This window comes from Hippoglossus hippoglossus, chromosome 5 (genome assembly GCF_009819705.1).
Source record: "Hippoglossus hippoglossus isolate fHipHip1 chromosome 5, fHipHip1.pri, whole genome shotgun sequence".
Classification (NCBI taxonomy): Eukaryota; Metazoa; Chordata; class Actinopteri; order Pleuronectiformes; family Pleuronectidae; genus Hippoglossus; species Hippoglossus hippoglossus.
The window spans coordinates 2,218,769-2,233,768 of NC_047155.1; the positions used below are offsets into that span (position 1 = coordinate 2,218,769).

At 45.1% G+C, this 15,000-nt stretch overlaps 1 protein-coding gene across 1 annotated transcript in view; it reads left to right on the forward strand.

Moving 5' to 3' along the window:
* The window catches only part of LOC117761171 (receptor-type tyrosine-protein phosphatase T-like), a 152,834-nt gene that overhangs the window by 107,728 nt on the left and 30,106 nt on the right, over positions 1–15,000 (forward strand). The window contains exons 9-10 of the mRNA XM_034584837.1: positions 10,982–11,097; positions 11,384–11,564. Of these exons, the coding sequence (XP_034440728.1) occupies positions 10,982–11,097; positions 11,384–11,564 (297 nt within the window). The remainder of the gene's footprint in view (positions 1–10,981; positions 11,098–11,383; positions 11,565–15,000) is intronic.

Genomic DNA, 15,000 nt, shown 5'->3' on the forward strand with positions numbered 1-15,000 from the left:
TTAATAAAAGAAGAGGTTTGTGTGACTTGAACATGAGGATATGCAACGATAATGAGAGAAACATTAATTGGACACCGTGACAGGTAATTTGGTAACTTTTTATCCACGACTACGCTGTTGCCACATGCTTCACGCAGTAACACAACTTTAGTTCTGCCTCACGGATAAGACGCAGAGCTGGATGTCACAATATCCTCCAGTTTAATGAAGAAAAATTAGAGAGTTCCGCCGCCCCGTGTCTTCGACCCTCTTAATTAAGCGTCCAGTTCACAGCGCGGATATGAAAGTCCGGGAGCCACACGCAGCTAAATTGGCACCGCGGCTGTTGTCTGATTTCAACATGTGTTCTAATGATGGTGCAAAGCGATCCGTCCGATCCCGGCTCCGTCCGAGTGACAAACACATCCTCATGTCGACCGATCATTCAAACCAGCGATGTCAGGTTAGATCGGGACAGTCACCAAACCCCCGCCGGAGCTGGAGACTCCTTCAACCGCGGCAACACGAGGAGTTGTGTAGTTTGTGTGTGTCACCCCCCCGCCGCCAAATTCACATGTGAGCCCAGCTGCTGTGTCAAGTCTGAGGTGTTTCTGTTGTGGAGTAATTAGTGACTGTAGGGGGGGGGGGACCAGTCATCTGCAGGAAGGTCGAGGTTTAAAGAACAAAAAACTCATCAACTGTTTAAAATTGTGTTGTTTAATGCAGCTGTGGTTTGTGGTGTTGACTGATTACTAGTATATATATTTACGAGTGGGATGTCCTTTAACCAGAGGGTTGGTAGATCGATTCCCGGCTTCTCTAGTCCACGTGGAAAAGGACGAGACACTGAACCCTGGATCTGGGGTTCGACCCGACATCGTTGTGATTGATTGATTATCTGCTGTCATTGTTCTGTTAATACTTCTTGGTTTGACTTCATTTATTTCTCTGTTCAGTGACCAAGGTTATAACGGTGTTTGTTCATATCCCGTTAACTCTTTGAATTCTGCCACAGAACAGTACATTGGTGCTTTTGCTGTTGTTTTTCAAATGATTCATATCACTAAACTTTTTACCACACAAAAAAATACAAGTATGACATATTTTTCATTAGATTTTTCTAAATAAACACAGAAAACCTACTGAGCTAAAGACATGAACACATTCTGGTTTTAGTTCTTGTGATGAGGTTTTTCCAATAATAAAGATGCTGTGTTATTACAGTTACTTTATCGTTATATCCACTTGGCTTCGTTTAGACGACTAATTCAAATGCTTTTATGACAATATAGAGAATATTAAAACCTGCAGCAGAACAAAACGATCAACAGGGGGACGCAGATAATTTTTGTTTCTGCAGAGAAAACGAATCCTAAAAACCTCTTGAACACGGCACCAGGACATGTGAATCCATCTTTTATCCCCAAACCCCAGTGAGGCCTCCTGCTTTCATGATCAAGAGAAAATCCTCAAAGATAATTCACAACGCAAGACCCAGTGGAGGTATCATCACACAGCGCGAGGAAAATCAAATGATCTTTTGAAGTAAAAGACATTTTGCTTTATAATTTAATCCGACTGTTACGGATATAATTGGCTGAGTGACATTATTGTAACGAGCAGCTGCAGTCGGGCTTTTATTCCTCGGGGCCTCGAGCGTTTCCCCGTCGTTTCCTCCGCCGTCCTGGACACAATGACATTCTCTTATCTGGAGATGAATATGTTCAACACCTCCCTCCACCCCCCCCCCCCCCCCTGTCTCCGTCTCCTCTTCCTTCCAGGTCGCAGCCTACATCTCTGTGTCTGTCACTCTGCCATTCTCAGCCAATTACCGGCTGGCTTCAGGTGCTTAACCCCGGGCCTCCGCATCAATTGTCTCATTATATCGCTGCTTTAAATCTGTCTCTCGTCCCCCTCCAGCTCTCCGTCTCCTTCTGTTCGTCACTGTCTGGCTTTTCTGCTTTTATCGGCCGCGTTTTTTAAACTTCACGTCTCTCTTATGTGAAACCATTCTCAGTTTTTACCTCCGTTGTCACTCCCACTTTTTTCCTTTCCCCCCTCCTCTCTCCGTCCTCATCGCTCCCAATGACTCTCATCTTCTCACCCATCCTTCACTCCCCCCCCCCCCCCCCCCCACCCCCCCCCCCCCCCCCCCTCCCACAGTTTGCAAATTGCTCCAACTCAATTGTCCCTCTCCTGCCAATATAGGCGGCAATGGTTTTAATAAAGCATGATTTAAAATAGATTTTCCTTCTGCTTCATTCTGGATTACATTAGTGTCTGATTTGGGCACTGATCACAATATATATTCACCCTGTCTCCATCCATCGGGATGACTCCAGCACAAACCATGGGAGGTGTTGCAGTACTGACACTGTTCTACAGCTGGAGTATTATGAGGTCATTTATTGAACCCCATGGAAATCAAGAAGAGTTTTGTTTTTATTTACGTCTCTTTAAATAGTTACAGGGGCAGGTTTGGCTGTAGAGCGGTGAGTTTTAAGCTTATAGCGCTTTTGTGTCTTGGGTCAGGGACTAAGGACTGATACAAGGACAGTTAAGTATGAGTTGGACTTCTCCAGAGTGAACCCCACCTCTCCCCCCCACACATAGGAAGACTGGTATAGCTAATGGATGGATGGACATTTAAAAGCCTGATAAAACATGTCTTTAGTTTAACCTTAAATATGTCAATGGGAGAGAAATGCAACTGTAACAAAGTAAATAGTTCCAAAGGTTTGGAGCGACCACAGTAAGTGGGTGATCACCTTCATCCTTTAGCCTCACAGGGACAGGTAGGGACACCAGGGGGCGTCGCATCAAGTTGGGCAATGCAGGCGATAGATCTGCGCCCTGAGCGGAGAGGAAGCCTGATTACTTTGGTGCCTCCAGGTCCCCTTTTTGCTCGGCTCGCTCGAAAACGCTCCTGATCTGAGGGATCTGGATGTGGAGAGGGGGCCGAGCATCTTAATCTACTGGGAGCCACGAGGTGGGAGGCTTTAAAAATAAATTTAAGAAGCTTATGATCCTATATTTAAAGTAGAAATCTGCACTCATTTAATGTGTCTTTCTTTTTGTCTTAAACCAAGAGCCCCAGTTACTCCCCAAAAGACAAATATGTCACATTTAAAATGACGTAAAAAACCACAAAGAAACACACGAAAAGTAACGATGGTGGATTTTCAAAAATGAAAAGAATCAAATCATAAAAACCACCCGCTTCCAATTTCCTAACACTTCATACCCTGATCATTTGATTTGCCATTTAAACGCTGGGGTGGATTTAGCCGTTCGCCAAACTTTGAGGGGATTGTGCCGTTAAGTCAGATATCGTGAGTTATGGCGTGACTCAGTAGTTTGTTCCATGCAGAGAGACGTAATTAAAATCCACTAAAAGGCATCTGCTACTAGTCGATTTAATCCAATTTATCCAAGTCACAGAGCTGCAGGGTGTCTGCTTGTCTGCAGCTGCTTGTGTGTGTGTGTGTCTGTGCGTGTGTGCGTGTGTGTGTGTGTATTTTGGGCAATGAGTGTTTATTCGTTTTAGGTTATTGTTTGTTTGTGCGTTCGTTACATCTGATATTACATGAGTAGATTAACTGTTTATGTCTTATCTGAAAAGAACAATGTGCTTTAGAGAGTGTGTGTGTGTGTGTGTGTGTCTGTCTGTCTGTGTGTGTCTGTGTGTGTGTGTGTGTGTGTGTGTGTGTGTGTGTGTCTGTCTGTGTGTGTCTGTGTGTGTGTGTGTGTGGAGGCAATGAGCCAGTTTAATGACATTCTTAAAGCTGTCATGATTAAGAGGCCGATCATTTGATGAGGCTGCTGTCGAGGTACTTCACCGGTGAAATATGACACACTTCTCTTTTATTTCTATTAATGAGGTGACTCAAGGAAAGTCTTTAAGTGTGTTGGCGAGGGGAGCGTGTGTGTGTGTGTGTGTGTGTGTGTGTGTGTGTGTGTGTGTGTGTGTGTGTGTGTGTGTGTGTGTGTGTGTGTGTGTGTGTGTGTGTGTGTGTTATTTATTTGAGAGGGATTATATGAACATCGGTTTGGACAGTGCCTTAAAACACACACACACACACACACACACACACGCACACACACACACACACACACACACACACACACACACACACACACACACACACACACTTGTTAAATCCAAGGAGGGGAAAAACCCGTGTGAGGGCTCTCGTCTGATCTTGCTTGTTTGCCTCCGAGGGTCATCGTCACGGGAGAGTTTGCCTGTGTGTGTGTGTGTGTGTGTGTGTGTGTGTGTGTGTGTGTGTGCGTGTGCGTGTGTGTGTGTGTTAAGGTAGAGGTTAGGTTGTTATTGCTTTGGTGTGAGAAAGCAGATTAAAAGTGCAACCTCTGCAACATATCAACGGTCACACAACTAATGCTGAAGATATATGAGCCTCAGGGAAGTGTGTGTCTGTGGGTGTGTGTGTTGTGGTGGTGTGTGTGGTTAGGATCTGTACTAGTATCCAGCCTTTGGCCAATGTAGCTTTAGAAATATGTAATTTCCCTATGCACACACACACACACACACACACACTTTGAATATCAGACATACAAACACACTCGCAGCCTGAAACAGAAAGTTGTCCCGGCCATGTTTCTCCCAGTGGGACGCTCTCTGTGTTTTCTCTCTGACTCGTCTCTATACTCTCACTTCTTTTTCCCCGTGTTTCTGCCTTTTAGGTCTTTGTGAGTACAGAAACAGGTTGAGAGAGAGAGAGAGAGAGAGAGAGAGAGAGCAGCACGCTGGTGAGGATCAGTGTGGATCATCAGGTCGTGTGGACAAGGTCAACGAGATCCCACTGAAGAGCACCTGCTATTTGAGTTCGTGCTCTTGGAAAAAGTTGCAATTCTGAATCTAAAATCTAAACCTGTGACTCCCTGTCAGTGCCCACTTGTCTGTAGCTTATCACTCGTCAACGATTCAACAATTAGCAAATGTCCAATAACCACCTCATCATCGACCTATAGCTTTAAGATACTTTATTATTAGATCCCTCACGGGGTAGAATGCGGATGTTTCCCTCGTCAGTATCGTTCTAATTGATCCGTTTTTAGCTTTAAGTGGTCAACACACCTTGACGGCCACTGCAGGATTGGAACCAGCTGCTGAGGTGTTGCTCATTTCACACGTCCTGGAGCGGTGGCACCTGATCCTCTACAATCCAGAGGGTGCAGATGGAACAGAGACCACCTTGACAGTCAGAGGGTCGGGGGTGCTGATCCTGTTTCAGACTCTGTTAATTGTTGTGTTAACTGTGAAACTGAGTTCCTGGTTAATCACCTGTTGACTGAGCCAGGTTCGGTTTCCCTCTCAGACTCCCTTCCTCTGGTCTTATCAGTTGATTTGGTAGCATTCACCAGCGCCGTGTCCCTGGTACTTTGCCTCAGGCGGGTTTGTTGTGGTCAATTATCAGAGCAGATTTGATGTTGCCTTCCTTTGGCCTAACGAGCTGGATCCAAACATAATTGGGGCTCATCTGGGATGTGTGATTGAAATGGTTTACCACAGCACTACTTCTCCTGAGGTCCACCGTGCAGACGTCTATTAAAATCATTATCAAGACATTTCGAGGAGTATCCTAGACGAAGGAAATACCTGGTGAGTCAGGGTTTGTCAACAAAGGTTACACATGGAAGAGATGACGCAGAAGTTCACCAGAAGGTTTGTTTCTCTGACGTGTTTCACGTAACCCGTCGATTCCATTCTAGCAACAAGCCGGACGGGTTTCAATGTGGTTTCAAGCAGCTTGAACTCTGAGTCATGCAAAAGTTATGATTTATAATTTAAAAGCGTGAGTGATTGAGACAGTGGATGAGAACAGGAGGCTGATGGGAAAAGGACAAGAATGCGAGGATGAGACTCGATGAGAAGAAAAAGAAAATACAGAAAAAACGTTATGAAAAGAATATGCAAGGCCAAAAGACTCTCAAAGATAAACTGAAAAATAAACAATTAATGACAGCAAGGGGAAACAGGAACAAAATAAGATAGGACAGAAACAAGAGAGCAACACAGTGGAGGACAGAGGCAGCAAGATTGATTTCCACTCCTCCTCTTCCTCCCCTCCTCTCTTCTCCCCGGAACGACTCCCTAAAGCCTTTTGGATTAATGGCTACGTTTCTGCTGCTCATTCATCAGATTCACGAAGGCATCCCAAAACACTATGCCTCACTAGGCCCCTGCCTGATCTAGATATCTACCTGCCAAAAACATCCAATAGACCCTTAAGTACTTTCCAAGACAGGCAAAACAACTTTATCTCCACCTCGGGTCGAATCGCAAGAGAATTAGCACGTACGCTCGTTAGATGATCACAGACAGTTCAGCCCGGAGTCGTGTAGAGAAGTCAATCTCAGAGCTAATAGACCTGGATTTGGTTTGTTATACATTTAATCTGGGGTATTATCTTTTACCAGATATTCTATATTGTGGGGTTCAGGCTCCACTTTGATCTTCCGCACTCTGCCAGCGAATGTCCCTGATGCAGAATCATTTATGTGGTACATTTAAAAGTGTCCACAGCAATCTGAGGTCACGCACTGACTCGATCGATGTCCTCCAGGATTGTCTCATTTTAGTCCAATCGAAGAATTTACACATTGGGTTCATTAGAAACAAGACAGGGACTTGATATGGAAGGTGATGGTGCAGGCGCGTGGTAAGAAGGCCGAGTCTTTCGAGGTCCTAAACCCTGCATCCTCCATGTTAGCAGGTGGGACCAACTAAAAAGTGTTTTAAAAGTAGTCAAGGTTTTTTACGTTCTATGTTATTTTAAATGGGTTGAAACAGCGAGATCGATGCCTCAGACTTACTGACAGTCAGTTGAGCTTGTTGTGTGTCAGTGGGACCTTTAAACCACAGCTCCCACTCTACATCAGAATCTCAAGATGGCCGCACCCAGGTCTGTGGTATCCTGGCTTCAATGTGTACAAAGAGAGGACGTCTTTAGTTCCAGTTTAGAAATAGTGACCAGGTTGCATCTATTAAAAACCCTTACACTCTACCAGAGCAACCTTCTGGCACGATAGGCAACGAAGTGCTATTTGTGGTCGGTGTAGTTTGCTGGCTGCTCTGTTGTCCTTTAACAGTGACCAATGAGCCACTAGTATCCCCTGGTGCACTGTTACTCACTGCTTGGCCTTGTCACACTGCTGCCAGCTGTGCCATGTGAAATGCCCTCTCACAGTGTGCGATGGCTCACATGCCAACCCCCTGGCCCGTCCTGATTAATGATGGTGGGACGGTGTCCCTCCGGAGCGACGATGACTCTTCCTCTGCACACACAGACGTGGCCTCTCTTGTCCCCCCCCCCCCACCTGTCTACTGGGGGATTCGTTCATTCACAGATATTCAGCAGACATCCATCTATCCCCCAGATTCACCTGGTTGGGTTTGCACCTGTCTGTTGCTGCTTGTTTTGACCTGTTGCCACGTGTCACAGTCACGGACGCATGTTGACGGAGGGGAAAAGGGAAAAGGGGGCGAAGAGGAAGAGACGGATAAATCAGATGGATGATGCGACAGATCTGGTATTTTTCATGGCAGCCAGGGAGAAACCATCATCGACTAAACGACGTAAACAAAGTTATGATTCAAATAACCTCTCCTCCTCCTCTCTCTCTCTCTCCGCCTCTCCCTCTGTTAGCATCTCACCTCATCATTCTCCGTTCATCTTTTCTCCTCTTCTCATGTTTTTCTGTCTCCTCTCTCCCAAACGTTTGACCTCGGGTTGAAACGGAAGAAACAAGAGATACGCCGGAAACACGAGGAAACCGGGAGTCAATCATCCTGAAAGCAAATTTTGTTTTTGATTAAACAATAACGTGAATTACTATTTTTAAATACAACACTTATCCAAGCTTTAATTAGATTTTAGTTTAACGAGCAGCCTCTCTGCTCTTTCTGTTGTTCATTTTATTTTTTTTAATCCACTTCCCCCAACCCAGAAATTAACAATCTGTTAGCAGCGTCTCCAACTGAGCACGACCGCCAGATTATCTGAAAGATTAACTTCCATCATACCCAGCTGAAAGACTCCTGGATTAAGTGGGTGGTGGTGGTGGTGGTGGTGGTGGTGGTGGTGGTGGGGGGGGATGGTTGGACGTGGGGGGGGGGGGGGGGGGAGAGATTTATTCGGCTGCTGTCTGTTGTATTTCGTCCTGTCCCCCCTCAGACCTCAGAGCATAAATCCGATTTCGCTAACATGGTTTTGAGTCTTTGCAGAAACAAGAGAGGAGCTTTGATTTATTGCTGTTCTTCTGGAAAACTGTATGACTTCATTCTCCCTCCCCGGCTCTGTGCTGTGGGATTGTGTCGCACTAATTGAGGAGTCACAGTGTGTGTGCGTTCGTTACGGTGCATCACTTCATCTGTTGGAGCATAATTACACGTTAGCTCACTTGTTGTTCTCTGGAGGACCTTGACTCTGAAAACAGGAATCATGTTTAGTTTTTATTTAATTTCCACTGAAATGTTTTCTATTCCTCATCAGTCCGGCAGCAGAGACACATTTTGTGAACTGATTGAACTCGTGCTGTTGTGGCTGCAGCTATCCCAGCATGCACTGGGCTACTGGGTCATTAACTGGATTATTAAGATGCATATTTTAGATTCATTTAATATTTTGGCCCCTAAAATCAAGAGCTCAGCCTTTGTATTGGAATCTCTGCTTCTTGTTATCATTGATTGATGGAAATCAGAGGGCCTCTGCTGCCTGCAGACAAACAGGCTCGTGAGGGATTTCATTTTATTATCTGGTAAGAATAAAAAGCGAATGTCTTTGTGGGAGTTCGAGTGCGTCACGACGACCTGCAGGAGTTTTGTCTTCGTTAAAGTGGAAAGACGGCGAGCAGCGGATGCCAGGTTGTCTGATTCCGTCTCAGTCAGATGTGTGAGAGCTTGTTTCCTGCTGTGCTGACCTGAGGATCGGGTTATACATCAGCCCCCCCCCCCCCACCACCACCACCCCACCACCCCCTCGCGGCTCTCTTTGTTGCCAAATGTCAGTCTGCCAGTGTCTTATCCATGAATGGTAAATTACTTTACAGGCTTTGGTTTTTATTAAGTAGAAACAGACTCTTTAAGCCATGAGGCACCACAGGGAGTCTGAAGTCTGCACTCAGACTCACAAATATAATCACACACATAGAAAAGAGTTCTCTTTGAACTACAAGTACACACTCATTACTATTAACACGCACACACACACACACACACACACACACACACACACACACACACACACACACACACACACACACACACACACACACACACACACACACACACTAAACAATCGAATCGCCTCCCTTCTCAGATGGCCTCTAAGATGGTTTATCTCTGGTGCCGTTGTCTAATCTCGTCTCATTAGCGGATCAACAACATTTACAGTAAGTAGCTTGTTTGAACGAGCTCATAATGAAACTGGCTTCATGCACAGTCTTTTGGGGTTAAAGTGAGGATTAGGTTTAAGTCTAAGAGCTCGATCCGTTATTAGGGGAGGCAGCATCCATTTGTTTAGCTCCTTCAAATTGAATCAGTGAATCACAACCATGACGAGGTTTTACCATTGACTTTAGTTTAGGTTCCAGTGAAGCAACTAGAACAACAGATACAACTTTGTATCACCAGAGTCTAAATAATCCGAGTTGTTCTTCTTGGCGACGGTAGAATTATCTCTAATAACACAAATTCACGAGTCACGTTGTTCCTCCAACAACGGACACGCACACATTGAATTAGCTTTTCACCTCAGAGCCCCAGAAGAAAATCATTCCTCCTGTGCAGGTGTCTGTTCTTTCCAGATTTCACACACACACACACACACACACACACAGACACACACACATATTGTGGGTAAAGTTTTCTATTTTCATGCTGTTCTGGGTGCCTTCATTAGCTGATAGTAATTAGGTGAACAGAAAGATTCGGTTTGAACAGGCTTGTCAGTGTGCAGTCAGTCGTGCAGCACAAACCTGCGGATGAGAGCCCAACATATGGCTGGAACAATGCCTTGTGTGTCTTTGTGTGTGTGTGTGTGTGTGTGTGTGTGCCTGTTGCAGGTTGTGCATGTTCCTCGAGCACTTTTTGGATTTGTACCTCCGTGCGGGGCGTGTGCACGTGTGGATGACATATGGGAAAACTCCAAATGTCTGCTGACCAACATGGGGATTTATGTGCTAATCGCTGGCTTGTGGTTTTGTGGGCTTTTCTGTTTTGACACATAAGTGGTGGTCGCACAATCTGTCCACAACAGATCACAGCCTGGGAACTCTGGACATGTTTCCATTCCTCCGTGCTCCACCAGCGGCACTGAAACAAACCCGCTGTCGGTCAGTAAACACAGCGACTGGATCTGCTGTCAAAATCCTGCTCCCGCAAAACTCTAAGTGATGAGGGAAATAGAACTTGTCCAACTCGTCGATCTACTGAACCAAACCTCGACTGTTTGGAAGGAAAGTGGATTCAAAGTGTTTGTTTTTCTTGTCGAAAACAAAACCGATGAAATACACAGTTTAAAAAAAATTAAGATTAATTGAGCAGTTAAGTTTTGCCTGTGTCACTTTGCAAACAGCGTGCCGTGACTGATTAACTCGACGTACAATTTCCCCCCAATTTAACGCATGGCTGCTGCTGCAAAAGGTCTTAATCACAAACACAAATTGCTCCGGGAGAGTTAAGTGGTGCTCTTTTGTCATATTGCACAATTTATGGAAAGTAGTGATGAGGAATGTTCATTGAGAGGAACTTGAGCTGGTGCACGGGGTGAATGGACAAGTCGTTCCTTCACGGGAGATGTGTTGTGTTGTCTGGACGGTTTAAAAAGAAAAGCTCAACTTCTCGGATGTGGCCGGTGCCGCGCTGGCAAAAAAAAATCTGTCCACGTACTCAATGAAATGTTTCCTGTCCATCAAACTGCCCTCTCTCTCTCTTTCTGAATCGAGGAACTAACTTGCCCGCCTCTCCCCCCCCCTACAGATCCAGTCCACGGTCCCCAGAGCGTCAACGTGGTGGACGTCAGAGCGCGGCAGCTGACGATACAGTGGGAGACGTTTGGATATGCGGTCACACGCTGCCACAGCTACAATCTGACGGTACGCACAGCCGGCCACGTTTTCTGCTGCAGCTGCAAACTCCCTGATGCTTGTTGCTTTGTGTGGGAGTTCATTATTCTCTGCCGTGAAAGCATTGGTGAAAAGCATTGTTCCTTTTTGTTTTTTGTTTTTTTACGTGAAAGCTCCAAGTTAAGTTTTGGCAAAGCACAGTGTTCATCACAGTAATACACATTCTTTCCCAGCTTTGCAAAGTTAAGGACGGTTTTGTTTTGGTAATCTCTGTAGTTGCAGTGGAACAAATCCTCTCTTTCCCTTCGCGCTCCAGGTGCAGTACCAGTATGCGTTCAACCAGCAGGAGTTCTCGGCAGAGGAGTTGATCCAGACGTCGTCCCACTACACTCTGAGGGGGCTGCGGCCCTTCGTCACCGTCAGACTGAGACTGGTGCTGGCCAACCCCGAGGGCAGCAAGGAGAGCGAGGAGATAGTCAAACAGACAGAGGAGGACGGTGAGTGGAAACCTGCGGCCCGTTCGTCACAGGTTTAGATATTCCAGCCAGCAGAGGTCTGACTGGAGCCTCCAGAGAAGGGTTCACTGTACAGCAACAGCAGGTTGGGTCGTATAGACTGGAGAAAACTGGGAAACCTGCAGAAACCCAGGCTCGTCCATCAGGAAATACAAAGTAGGAATGTTGCTGTCCAACCCATCGACAGGCGGGTTTGGGAAACCGGTCTCCAGACGTTCAGGCCTCTTAGTTCGAGGATGTTTGAGTTTAATCACATTGATTGAACATCACAAAGTAATAATCCACCTCTTTGACCGGATCTACGCCGAAACCTGACCTGTTCTTTTGTGACCCAGGTCTTTTGACTGTATTACATCTTCAGGAGATTAAAAAAAATTCCTTTAGAGCCCAAACCTGCATTATTTGTATTATCAACAAAATTAAAGCAGTGAAAAAGTCTCTTCCTAAAAAAGGTTTGAATATTAAACGCTCAAACAAACTGACAGTTAGCGAGGAGAAGAAAATGGAATATACACTAAGAGTTTGAGCTTTTATTGTCTTCTCATAGTTCAGGGTTAAAAAATTCTTGTTTGCTGGTAAAGTATTTTATTGACATGCTGGTTGCAGAATGTCTTGTTGGGATGTTTTTCTGTTTTTCTACCCTCCGGTGATCAGGAAATAAAAAAAACTAACGAACTAAATAACTAAAGCGATGCATGAAACCGCCCGAAGCGAACAGGGCATTCATCAGAGACACGCTGGGCCTGTAGTCCCGCGGGTTTGATCCCTGCAATATCCAGAAAATTGTATTAATCATCAGCAATGTGCTATTATTTTGCCCTTGATCAAAAAGCTGTGCGGTGCTGACACACTCCTCAAAAATAAATGTTCCCAAGCAGCCGGAGTCATTTTCAAAACAACATTTAAAGCTCCTGTTTCCTTTCCGCAGGGCTCCGTGTTCCACTAATTCAGAACAGAGTGTTTTGCCTCCTAATAATTCACGGCTGCCTCACATTCCTCTCAACAACATGCAGGCGATAAACGGGGAATAGCTGGAGTCCATTAGAGCAGCGGCTGATAAGCAGGATAAAAACCTTCTAATGATCCCAAATCTCTCATCTCTCCCCCCCGACCTCCTCGGGGCTCGCTGTTCTTCTCCTGATCTCATAACTAATATCCTCGGAATCTAGCTTCTGGGGAACATCACGCTTCAGCCTGAAAACCCGTACCTCCACGAGCTGAACGCACACACACACAGACACACACACACACACACACACACACACACACACACACACACACATAGCGTAAGTTGTCTGAACCCTGACAACAGAAGAGCGTTACTGGGGAGCAGCGATGGCTTTGGGGAGAAGGGGTAAAAAAAAAGAAGAAAATCCTTAATTGTTTTGTTCTTAATTGTTTTTTATTTAACCATCATTAATCTCCTAGTTGTAATTCAGTAATTAGGGAACAGAACAGCAATTGTTCACACGGAGGCTAATTGCTGTTTGTACGTTAATGGCTTTATGGAGCTTGAGCTGCTGCAAATGAAGCTGATTCTTGTTCTCGCTCTCACTCACTCACACACACACACACACACACAGACACACACACACACACACACACACACAGACACACACACACACACACACACACACACACACACACGCACACACACTACGTATGCATACATCTTTGACTATTTAATGTTACTTATGCGTTATCCCATAATGAGAGGCATGATGCCGTATTTAATATTAAGATATGAAATTGCCATTTTCTCAGCTTTAAATTGCATGTCCTTGTTTTCCATTGCTTTACCCAGTGGAAGCTACACTTCTAAGATTTACAGCATATTAACATGCACAGAAACAGACACACACACACACACACACACACACACACACACACACACACACACACACAGACACACACACAGACACACACACACACAGTGTACCCAGTCACGAACCCTTTGACTGTCTCAGTATGAGACATCCAGCTTTGTTACTATGACACATCCACTAGAAAAAATATTCTTGGTTCCACGCTGCTGAAAAGTTAAAGATCCCCCATGTTTACTGCAGCAGCTGATTGCTTTTGTTCCGCTGCTCGTCCCCGCAGCGCTAATTGCCTCCCGGAGTGTATGAGAAGTTCAAGTGTCTCAAGAAATATAAGTCAGAAAGTGAAAAATGCCTAAACAAGGTTAAAGTTTCACTCTGGAGGAAGCAGAGCTGCTCGTGGATGGAGACGAGTTCAAAAGTGAAAAGTTTGAACCTACACACCGAAAAATACAAACATCTTCGCATTCTTTAAAAAAAAAAAATAACACTGCAATAGTTGTTTGTTGCATTTGTCGACATAATTGCACACACTGGGAGGTCGGGCTGTTTTTAAAAGACAACTCTCTAAATAACCCACGTTTTGTGTGTTTCATAAACTCCACGTGTCTCTTCCAGCTGTCCGTCCGCTCATACTGACAGAAGACGATGTTGAGACCACACACTCACACACGTATACAGTTGCACACAAACACACAAGGAGACTCGCCTCAGAGACAAACGTCGGCTCCACTTATCGTACACACCAACCTATTAACCTAACCGTGAAACACCTATTTGTCAGGTAGCTGTCAGGTCGGCTCAATGCAGCTGCTTCACCGCCGGGCCGCTATTCATCAAATATGTGCCACGGGAAGTCGTGCAGCTGTCTCGCCCGCACCGCGCTGACCTTTCCCTCCACGAATCAACGTTACACAACTACTTTGCATCGGTAAACATGTTCTGAGGGCAGTGAAATGCCACCTGCATTACGTTGGATCAATGTATCAGCAAGCTATCGTCAAAGTGCCCTCGAGCAAAGGGTTTCCCCCTCTTTAACTCCGAGTGAAGCTACACTGACAATCTGCCACTAAGTGAGGAGGTTCAACGTCCTTTTCTTTTTATTTGACGCAATTAAAAGTCGGTCATGAGAAGGTTTAAAGATGATATACACCCCCCCCCTCTTAAATCATGCATTGGTTAGAGTTAGAATCTCTGTATTTATCAGTGGAGGAGCATGAAATCCTCGGCACATACGTGAAAAGCATCAACTACATGCAACCTACACACAAAGCACAATCAAACAATCACTGGACAGTGCTAGTAAAGTCCAAATCTTCACAAGGAACCATTCATTACTTTACCCAGGTTGCATTGTTAAACAAAATAGGGATTCTTAATAATTAAGTCTTTATTAAAAACAGTAAAATCGTTCTTTATTCCGCTGCATCTCGTTTTTCTTCAGTGTCCTTTACTCACATTGAAGTGAACAGTGAACCTCAATCTTTGATTTCTGTCCTGCTTCAACATTTTTACACATATGATACCTATATTAACGTTTAGCTTATTAACCCAATCAACCTGTTCCACGATAAAACAATCGATCGTTGCTCCTGAAG